We start from the raw sequence: 11633 nt of genomic DNA, 5'->3' as shown, positions 1-11633 counted from the left end.
CAACAACAACAAACCAAAGGAAGTCAGGACATAAAGGAACAGAGATCTATAGAGATGGAATACAGATTAGCATTGTCTAGGGATAGGAAGTAGGAGGTAGCTCAGAGGTAAAAGAATCCACCTGACAATGCAGGAGACACTGGAGAGGTGGGCTCCTGGGTTGATTACTTGGTCAGGAATATTCCCTGGAGGTGGAAATTGCAACTCACTCCAGTATTCTTGCCTGGAAAAATCTCAGGGACAGAGGGGCCTGGAGGGTTACAGTCCATGGAATCTCAAAGAGTCAGACATGACTGAGCATGCACACATTCCACTGCACAAATAACCAGTAAGCATATGTAAAGATGTTCAGCATTAGTCATTAGGAGAAAAAAAATTGAAACCATAATGAGATACTTTTGCACACACATCAGAAAGTGTAAAGTTAGAGCTTTAAAGCTAATAATACTAAATGTAGGCCAACACAAAATGCTGGTGGTTGTCTAAAATTAAAACAAGTCCTTTGGAAAACTCCTTGGCTTGACCTATTATGTTGATTATACATATATTATGGATCCAAGAATTCCTTTCCTAGGCCTCTTAATATATAAATGTTCACCAAAGAACACATATAATAATGCTCATACATCATTATTAATTGCTTAAAGCAGAATAACTTAAGTTTCCTCAAGAGTAAATTTTATAAAATATGAGCTATTTATGCAATGGAACACTATAGAACAATGTAAAAATGACAAGTCACAGATGATTTTGAATAAAAAAAATAAAACAGAGATGCAAGAGTACCTAGTATATGATCCTACCCATATTCAAAAAGTACAGTTTTTCTCTAAAGAGGGAAACTTATCTATGATGATTTTGGTCAGAATACTCCTTACCTTTGATTAGAAAATGAGTGAAACGATCCAGGAACACTGGTTATGTTCTCTATCTGGTTAAGTGTGGTGGTCATTTAGGAATATTCACTTCATAAACATTTGTGGAATTGTATAGTTAAGATTTATGCACTTCGCTGTTATACTTCTTTAAAAATAAAATACAAAAAAAATGATATTATTGGTATTAGGATGTTGAAACTCCTAGCAGACTATTAACTTTTATGTGTGGTAGAGAGCAAGGGGAGATGTGTGTCGTAATAGAATAAGGACAATGACAATAATAAGAATAAAAATGAGTGAGTCTTTGGCATAAAAAAATAGGAGAGCAGAATGAAAATAAAGTCACTGTCTAATCTTTTGAAATAGGTGAGATAATTACCCAGGTTCATATAGAAAGAACTAGCTCAGTGTAGCTAAATTACTTGCCTAAAATCACAGATATCTGTATTATAGAACTGGGATTAGACTCTTAAAACCAGTTCTAAGATCTTATTCTTAACTGGGATACGATTCTTAACCCCATCTTTTTCACTAATTACAAAAGTACTGATTAAAAACATCTCATTTTGAAGGGAAGGCTATCATTTGTTAAGGGATGATAGAGTTCCAAAGTTCTGTTTGGTTTAATGATAATAATATATGGCTTTACCTATGAAACTGTTCTCCTCAGAATGAGACTTGACCCCACCGTGGCCAGACTCAAACTCAGCCAAAACCCACAGTAATGAAACTCAGGTTCTTGATGTCTCATTGCAGAACGAATTCAGTGAGAGACAAAGTGATAGATAAGAAAAGGATTTATTCAGAGAGAAACACACTCCACAGATAGAGTGTGGGCCATCACAGAGGGCAAGTATGGTGGCCTTGAAATGTGGTGTGGTTAGTTTTAATGGGCTGGGTGATTTCATAAGCTAATGAGTGGGAGGATTATTCCAACTATTTTGGGGAAGGGATGGAGATTTACAGGAATTGGGCCACCACCCACTTCTTGGTCTTTTGATGGTGCCCGGGAACTGTCACAGTGTCTCTGGGTGTACCATTTATCTCACTGATTAAAGATCAAGGTCCAATGGAAGTTGACTTATCTTCAGCCTGTTTGATTCTAATCTGTTTATATTGTGTCCTTAGAGTATATCATTCTTCCAAAAGTTGTTCCCTACCCCCTCCCCTCCTGTTTTAGCAGAGGGAAAAAATATCTAATAGCCATAATATCGATTAACTACTGAGGACCATGTTTCCAAAGATCCTGATGGAACCAGGATGAAACCCGATGGCTTTTGCTAGGACATTACCATTCTATTCCTCTGTCACTGGGACTTTCCAGGAAAGAATACTGGAGTGGGTTGCCATTTCCTTCTCTGGGGGATCTTCCCCACCCAGGAACTGAACCCACATCTTGTGTCTCCTCCATTGCAGGTGGATTCCTTACCTGCTGAGCCATCTGGGAAGCCCACTCTCTGGCAGAAGTTTGGTTTTCCTTTGTAACAGTAAGGCCTCTGCAATTTTGGAGGAAAATATTTGAAAAGAATAGGCACATCTGCCAAAAGTAGTAAAGGAATTTGGGCAGTAATTTTTTTGTGTTTCAGGTTTCCTTACTCCACCATTCAATTTCTTTGCAAATAATTCATTTTTTTTTTTCTTCAAAAAAGAGTTTGGAACTGCTAGACTTGGAACCAAAAGATCTTTATTATAGCATTCCAGAAGTGTTTGCTGAAGGTAAGTGTGCATTAGATTATTTATTATATTTATATTTACATATCAAATTAGCTGCTGCTTCTTTTTGCGAAAGAATGGACTTTGTGATCCTTGAATCAGGAAAATATTCTCATTATACAATTAAACTAGGGCAATGATATTTACCACATTCTTACTACATTCCCTATGCAGTCTTAATGGGAAACGCCCCACTTCAGGACAGAACTTTCCTATTTTTCTGGCTTATTCACTACCCTAACTCCTAACTTGATGGGACAAAGCTTTTTATAGGAATCACGTAAGCACAAAATTTGGTAAGGTGAGAAGAAAAAAAAAAAAAAAAGAAAGAAACAAAACATTAAGACACTATAGTTAGTAATGCAATGCTTCTGCAACACAACACTTAATTTTATCACTCCCAGGAAGCACAGTACTTTGTGATTTCACCTCAAAGATTAAAAATAAAATCTTCTCAATTCTAGGCTCTCATACAAAGCCTCAAAGAAAATCTCTCCCTGCTCCACTCCCACCTCCCTAGTATATCTAGAGCTTAGAAACCATTTGAATCTACCCACCAGTGTAGGAGAAAAAGACTCGTGCAAAGGCATTATTGCTGCTGCTAAGTCCAACTCTGTGCGACCCCATAGACGGCAGCCCACCAGGCTCCCCCGTCCCTGAGATTCTCCAGGCAAGAACACTGGAGTGGGTTGCCATTTCCTTCTCTAATGCATGAAAGTGAAAAGTGAAAGTGAAGTCGCTCAGTCCTGTCTGACTCTTAGCGACCCCATGGACTGCAGTCCACCAGGCTCCTCCATCCACAGGATTTTCCAGGCAAGAGTACTGGAGTGGGTTGCCATTGCCTTCTCCTTCTCAACCCCAGTACTACTGATATTTTCAACAGGATCATTATTTGTTATATATTTGATTTGATATATATTTTGATTTGTTATATATTTGACTTTATATATATATTATCTGATAATAATTTCAACAGGATAATTATTTGAAGGCTATTCCGTGTATTGTAGGATGTTTAACAGCATCTCTGGCCTTCTACTAGTATCATTCTATACTCTAGTATCCTAGTGATAGTCTAGTACCACCACTCTTCTCATACCCAATTCTGACAAATGAAAATGTTTCCAGACATTGCCAATTGTCCCTAGGGAGTAAAATGGTTCCAAGTCACAAACCACTGTCCTACAGAATAAAAATAAATTACAGAAATACAGAAGAAAAAAAAAAGAGGACATTTCTCACAGCCATATTTAAAGAGGTTTTAAACCTTCCAGGAGGATCTTTCTATCCAGATCATTTAGACAATTTTCCTTTATAAGAAACTTAGAAACTGCAGCACTGTATTCATCATTTCAGGTCTGATCTCTCACCATTGACTTCACCATGCCTGCTCTCCTTTTGAAGGTCAGCTTGTAATAATTTCAGTTTCCTTCGAATCTCAGTCAGAATATCTATTTTCTTCTCCAAAATGGACAATAACTGGGCAATGCAAAAGTCAACATTGCAGTTTACTTCATCAGATGTATCCTGGATTTTATTATCTGGCCATTGGCTTGCTTCCTTCCAGGAAATTGTTGTATCCACTAATGGAGAGGACAGCACTTTGATTTCTTCAGTCTCTTTCTCCTCCTCACTCTGTAGGCAAGGTATTCTAATAAATTCATCCCCCTGAAGGGACATTTCTGAATTTCTAATGTGATTTTCCAACACCCTTGGCATTTCACGTTCAGCAGGATAAAGACAACGATGGCGAGGCCTTAAATTTAGAGTTATTTCTTTTACTCTATTTGCATATCTTAAAGTGTTGAGGGTATTTTCACAAGAGGCCATCCCTGGAGAGATAGTAGCAATCATGCAAGTGGAGGAGTTCTGGCCTATAAAGGAGTCCCGGAGCACCTGTGTGAGCTTGCTGGCTCTGAATGGGGTATGAGACTTGTTCTGACCCAAAGCTCGGATGCATTCTTTGAGTGCCAGGAGACTCTTATTAATCTCTGCTCCTTCCAGCTGTCTTTTCCGGTTGGCCTTGGCAGTATCTGCTCCTCTTTCATTCCCAGCTAAGTCAACAAGGGAAAACTTGCCATGCAGTTTCCCTTGAGACTTTAAAATGATCTGGAACACTGCGTGGCTCCTGGAAGAGTGGGCATTGACTGATGTCTGTCCTGAAGTCCGGCAACTGTTCCCTAGTTCCACGAGGTTCAGCATGTCTTCCACACAACACACCTCCTGCTCCTGCAGCCCGACTACCTGGATTTGTTGACTGCCATCCTCAAGGACTTGCAGCTTCTTCTTCCAGTTCAACAAGTCATACACCTTTCCCCCATAAATCTCAAAAAACGTCCCATAGACTTTGAGGTCCAGCTTCTCATATGCGGAAGTTTTCAGTAAGAGGAAAACATCCTGCGCCACCATGGCGTAAATGCCTTTAGAACAATCTTGGTCTCTTCCCGAAAAGCCTCCGCCCATAGTGTGCGTTTTCCCGCTGCCTGTCTGTCCATAGGCAAAGCAGGTGGCCATGCCATGGCGGAAGATGGACTCAACCAACGGCTGGGCAGTAAATTGATACACCAACTCGTTGGAGGCGGTGTCGTCAAAAGCGTGGTCGAAGCAAAAGGTCTGGTTCTCCAGGTAGCGAGTGAGGTCCACCTTCTGCTTGGACTCGTGCACCATGACCACGTTGTCCGAGGGGATGGTGACGATATCTAGGTCCTCCCGCGTGGCCTCCTGCCGGTTGAGAGGCCGCTTCCTCACACAGACGCAGATGCGGCGGCCGTCCCGCGGCTCAGGGCCGGAAATCCGGCCCCCGCGCAGGCGCCGGCGGCACTCCTCGATCAGGCGCCGGATCTCATAGTGGGCATTTCCAGTATCTGCGTCCCGGGCGCGCTGGGCGCGAATCTCGCGGTGCAGCCGTCGGCGCCTCTCGCGCTGCTTCTGCAGTTTCTCAATTTCTCGTAGGCAGGCAGATTTCCGCTGTGTCATCAGGCAAGGGCTGCTGGGAACTCTCACGGCCAGGCTGTCCCCCGAGGGCGTTTCGTTTCTCTGGGGGATCTTCCCAGCCCACCGCGCGGCTGTTCGCTGGTCCCCGATAACGGAAGGGGGCGCCAGAGACACGGAGCGCGAAGCCCTGCCCTGCGCGGCGGGCCCAGCCAAGGCCAGAGCTGGATTCAGCAGGAATATGGTCTCTAAAGCAACCTTTTTGCCTTTTTTGACTCCTTTTTCCGCCCACTCTACCGTGACCCAAGCGTTGTCCCGTTTGATCTCTGTGACCACTGCGAGATGGATTCTCCCGTCGGTGCGCTGGATCGCCACGCTGATGCCCGCTTGGAGGTGTCCGAAATGCGGCTTCACAGGTGTCAAGGACGAGAGGCGCGGGGTGAGAGGGCGGAATAACTGGCTGGCCATAGCGCGTGATGGAGGTGTCAGGGCTCGCCCCCTGCCTTGTGGTTGGAGCAGCAGGACCGGAGCCCAGATCAGTCTGAAGCTCCCAGAGTACTGAGTGCGCGCCTGGTTTGCACCTGCCTTTGTGAGCACTAGGCCTTGGCCTGGAGCCATTTGCGTCACAAAGGGATGGGGAGAAAAGGCAGCGGAGCCTGGGACATCTAGTGGAGAGTGCCGGGGTGGGGGGTGGAAATCACTTCTCTCATGATGCTAGGTGCTAGGTGCAGAAGCAGCTGGAATAGAGCAATTGCCCTCTGTCACTGAGACTATAGCACTAAGAATTGGGAGTAGGGTGTGTATTCCACGGATATTTGTGCCTACAATTCAAAAATATCCATTTTCTCCTGCAGTCTTGACCTGCAATCTCAAAGCTAAGTGCTTTGAGTTTGAGATCCAGTGAATGTTACCTTTAGCTTCACAACCTTCCAGTGAACAGTGGGAACAAGGAAGGTAGAGCTGTTTGCAAATTACAGTCTTCAAGGAGAGGATCCCAGACAGGTTTCCTCAGACTTGGCATCTTTCTTCTGCTTCACAACTTAACAATCACAACTTAAAGTTATTCCTTTTTAATAGGATTTCTCATTACAAAATCAAAATGAATTGACTGGAATGGGTTCTGGTGGTAATTTGCTAATATGAAACTTCCTTTGGTGCAGCATCTGGGTTTGCAAACGTAAGATGTTTATCACATTCTGAGTGGTTCTGACAGCTATAAAGTGAGTTGTACTCATTGCAGTCACCACTATTTTTTAGATTATTTCAGTAATTAACTTTCCAAACTCCTTCAGTAATTACACTTATGGCCTCATTATCCATAATTTGGAAAGGAGTGGTGTTTGGTGGAAAGAGGTACTTCATCTTATACCCACTCCTTACCCTACAGTGTATATGTGTCCTTGAGGAGTTGTGGGTGGGCCAAGGGGGGCTTGTGGAATGGGAGATGGGAAGGCAGCTAAAATGCTCAGAGGCAGTATATTCTGGCAAGGTTGCAATTTTTTTTTTTTCTACAAAAAACAACAAAATTTACATCAACTGCCAGGAAGGCCAAGAGGATTAAGGTGACACTTTGTGTTGAACTTTCTTTTCCCCCAAGTGCCACGTTGCCTTTTGGGCCCTGAGTGGGGGGAGGGGGGTGTTGGTAATTGCATGGACAGTTTCATAGTAGCATGAAGTGGCCTTACAACTCTCCCTGGGACCTAGTAACATATGGAAATAAGTTCCTATAAACTGATTTTTTTTTAAGTGGAAATTTTTGAAAAGAAATTTTTTTTAAAAAAGAAGTTGCAGGGGAGTGGTATTGGATAAGTTGGGTAATTATCTCCCTTCAGGTAGATAGTGAATGTCAATGAAAGGATGGGAGAGAGGGTTTTACCTAGTCACGATTTTATGATTATTAGTTTTATTTGCCCAATTATTGATATATAAAGTTATGCTTTAAATCATTTTTCTTTTTTGGTCTAAAGGACTTTAGTGAAATGTTTTAATCTCTCTTTTTTATTAATTTAAATTATTATTTTTGGAATACTGCTGCTTTAGAGTGCTTAATAGTTGTTTTTTTTTTTTTTAATCTTTACTTTTGAAAAAGCTAGACCTCTCTCAAAATTATGAAATCTAGAGCTTCTCTCAGTTAGCTCTATTTTTACAACTAAACCAGTAGCTTTGCAGATGGCTAGGTCTGTGGGGAGGTGCACAAATCAGAGACTAAAGTTTAATTTGCTGTCAAGCATACCCATAAAGTTCTTTTTAGCCATTTCAGGGGTTTTCCCCCTCAGTTCTCTTCTCTCTTAAATAGTTTCCTTTGGGTATCTCATTTGTTACCACAATTTAATTTTTTTTAATTTGGAGATTCATATATATATATATATATATATAGATAGAGAGAGAGAGAGAGAGAGAGAGAGAGAGAGAGAAGAAAGGAGAGAGACATACCTCTTAGGTGTTTTGAATTTCCCTTAGTCACTTTAGCATCTAACCACTAACAGAAGTGTGAAATAGACATTTGACTTCTTCTTCCTCTTCAGCCCATGCTGATTTGCAGTTAGGTAGTCCTTGCCCAGTCTCTAGAAGTCTTCTGTAACTGGCATCTTTTAGTCTCCCAGCCAATTATTGTATCATCTTATTTCCATGGGCAATTTCATCCAGTGAGGAACTCAACCTATTTCTCACATTGCCCCTAGAGTTAATTTAATTACTTGCTTACAGATGTTTTAGTAGCTCTCTATCGTCTTAATACAATACACATTCCAGAAGAGGGAACGTCATGCAGTATGCCATCTTGCAGTACTTTTTCGTCCTCAAACTTTCCCACTGTCCACAGGTAGTCTAAAGTTGAGCAATACTGAGGATCTCGAGGTTCTTCAAGCATGACATTTTCTTTCAAATTACTAATGTCTAGTCCAGTGGTTCTCAGTATTATGGTACATGAAACTCACCTACAGAGCTTGTTAGAACACAGATTGTTGGGCCCCATCCTAGAGGTTCTGATTTAGTGAGTCTGAGGTATGAAACTGAGAATTTGCATATCTGACAAGTTCTCAGGTGAAGCTGATACTACCCAGGTCTGGGACACACACTTTGAGAAGTACTTTTTCTGTCCTCTGACTAAAATAGCCTCTCTATACCACCTTGTTTCTTTGAAATCTCCATTCACACACACACACACACACACACACACACACACACAGATATATACATATATGAAATGCTTACCATATTCTATTTCCTATGTCAAAGGAACCTTATTCTCAAGGAACTATTCACATTTTGTTCTATGTAGCAGCTAAGAAGCCCATGCCTTAACAAACAACTGATATAACAATGACTTCATTTGGAATCCCCTTTGTTCAAAAGCCGTAAATATAGATATAGGGTAGTGTGGGAAGAAGTAAGCACAGGAGATGAGTTTAGTATTTTCATTATTAATTACAAGTGTATTCCCCAGCTGGGGTCTGCCAGAGTTACTTTATAGGAGGCAATGTTATTTCTAATCTCATTTTAGATACAAACCTCCCAGGAGAAATGCATCAAATAAGTGCCTTTCTTGCATGGTTTTAATGGACATCTAGCAGCTGTTCTTAGTGTTTGATCACCTTGGGGGTCTGTACTTTTACAGTAGATGGATGCAGTCTGAGTTTAATTTAGTTCTTCAGAGGAGCTCAGTAGATTCTCTCAAATCTTTTTTTTTTTTTTAATGGGATTCATCATTTCCAATTTAAAAGTTCTTATTTTTCTCTTTGAAGAGTAGGTAGATACCTTACTAAGTGTATGCCTTTAGAAAATGGGGGGAAAATTAACTTAAAATGGGAATAGTATTTTACCATTGCAGCTATTATCTCTGCCTTCTGACATTTCAACATCTTTTGCATGCAGTACACTTAACTAGAACAGATAAGTCCACATTTTTTTTGCCCTCTCACTGATTTAATAGGCAAGAATTGTTTCTATGACAACATCAACTCCGAGCTACCTTTTCCTAGCTTATTAAATAGCACTGCTTACCTGGAAATATTTACATGATTTCTCTATTTATCTGATGATTGTGGAAGTTAGTCTATGAAGTTAACCAAGATAGTAAGACTAACAATTGTCATTGTCTCATTTTAAATCCATTTTTGTTGATCATCTTGCAGCTTTCAGTTTGATTTAGGATGCTGAGGGAGGAAGCTTGGGTTTTGTTGATGGTCTGTATATCAGTGCTGCTGCTCTGTAACTCACACTGTAACTACAGAAATCATGTTATTCATGAAACAGGAGATGCCTTTGGAGTTCAGCTGCACCTCTTTAACTTGAAAGTCATGTGCTACATTTCTTGCCTTCAGAGTCTTCTTTAGATTACTTAATCTGCTATGGAACAAAAACAAGCAAACAAAAAAATTATAGTTTCATGAGAAATAATTTAGGAAATTGGATATTTGTCCTAGAAAAGATTTGAGAGACAGAGTAATCTATGTTTAAAAGGCTACCCTATAGAAGAGGAATATAATTTGTCCTACTTGATTTAATGCATGTGAATGTTCAGTCATTTAAGTGCTAAACCATCAAGACTCAGCTTAGCATCACTTGTGAAACCATGTACAAGCTCCTCTGTCGTTTTTTGAAGTAAAATGCAGACTCAAGAGTTATTGATTGGGAAATGTGAAGATGTAGAAACAAAGTATAGTTTTTGGGCTGGGGAGCTGGTAACAAGTTAGACTATAATTCTGCTACATAGCAGAAACATCAAACTCACAGTTCCCTGAAAGATACAGATAGATTCCTGACACATATTCTAAATTGTTTTTACAGGAAGCAGACCCCTTCCAGAGGAAAACTGCTGACTGCAAGAACATAAACCCTAGACTAGTTGAAACCAGAAGGTTGATAATGCTTGAAACTTCACCTTGATGCCAACCAATCCCTGAATTGTCCCTGAGCTGATCACACCCTGCTCTTTGAACACTGTATAACTCCTCACTAGCATCTCCAGGGTGAGTCACATTAGCCCACTGTGGCCCCCTTTGCCTGCAAAGCAATTAAAAGCGTCTTTTTCACTTTACCCCAAACTCTGTCTCCTCCTTTATACTTGGCACTGGTGAACAGAGGCCGAGTTTCAGCAACACTTGCTTTGCTACTCTGTCTCTGTCTCTCTCTCTCTCTCTATATATATATATATATACACACACACAATAATCAAATCTGTTACAATATTACTTCTGTTTATGTTTCTTTTTTTTTTGTCCCGGAGGCATGTGGGAGCTTAGCTCCCTGACCAGGACCAAGCCTGGCAGCTCTGCATTGGAAGGTGGAGTCTGAACCACTGGACCACCAGGGAAGTCCCAGGAACACTTATCTTGAAAAACATATCTTGACATCTATTTCTCTCCTTCCTCTACATTAATTGCAATTATATGAGTTACCTTCCTCTCAGTTCCCTCCTTTATTTCATACTTATTTTGATATTACATAACCATTTTTGATTAAAAGTATCTGCCTCAGCCTTTCTAGGTAAATAATTAAGGGCCTTGAGAGAAGAGAAGAATGCAGTTTATTTGTGTTTTTATACTTAGTATCCGGAGAAGGCAATGGCACCCCACTCCAGTACTTTTGCCTGGAAAATCCCATGGACAGAGGAGCCTGGTAGGCTGCAGTCCATGGGGTCGCTAAGAGTCGGACACGATTGAGCGACTTCACTTTCACTTTTCACTTTCATGCATTGGAGGAGGAAATGGCAACCCACTCCAGCGTTCTTGTCTGGAGAATCCCAGGGACAGGGGAGCCTGGTGGGCGGCCGTGTGTGGGGTCGCACAGAGTCAGCCACGATTGAAGTGACTTAGCATAGCATACTTAGTATCTGAAGTATGGACTTAACCAGTTTCCTGGAATTATAAAAACTAGCACAGTAGATGGATGTTTCAGAGAGACATCAAGTCAAATAAAGGAAGGACCTCATTCAATCAGATAAATATTCAACAAATATTAATGACTGCCTCCTAAATATCAAGGTCTGAACTAAGTGCTGGATGTGAAACAGTAAAGAAAGTAGCCCTAGACTCTTCCCTCATGCAGCTTACAGCCTTGTTTTTAGAGGCATATATTTACAAACAGGGCTTTCTAGGTGGCACAGTGGTA

The 11633-nt window shown here is 41.1% G+C and overlaps 1 protein-coding gene across 1 annotated transcript; it reads right to left on the bottom strand.

The window, feature by feature from the left end:
* Window positions 1-2859: 2859 nt before the first annotated feature.
* KIF2B (kinesin family member 2B) lies at window positions 2860-6102 on the bottom strand. The gene has a single exon (XM_019980802.2). It carries the CDS (start codon window positions 5988-5990, stop codon window positions 3939-3941), a length of 2052 nt encoding a protein of 683 aa, XP_019836361.2. The 5' UTR covers window positions 5991-6102; the 3' UTR covers window positions 2860-3938.
* Window positions 6103-11633: the final 5531 nt, after the last annotated feature.

Source organism: Bos indicus, chromosome 19, assembly GCF_029378745.1.
Source record: "Bos indicus isolate NIAB-ARS_2022 breed Sahiwal x Tharparkar chromosome 19, NIAB-ARS_B.indTharparkar_mat_pri_1.0, whole genome shotgun sequence".
Classification (NCBI taxonomy): Eukaryota; Metazoa; Chordata; class Mammalia; order Artiodactyla; family Bovidae; genus Bos; species Bos indicus.
Note: the sequence above shows the minus strand (reverse complement) of the source record. Positions and strands in the feature narration are given on the sequence as shown.

Coding starts and splice junctions, on each gene's coding strand:
- KIF2B (XM_019980802.2), bottom strand. CDS start 5,990: ATGGCCAGCCAGTTATTCCGCCCTCTCACCCCGCGCCTCTCGTCCTTG.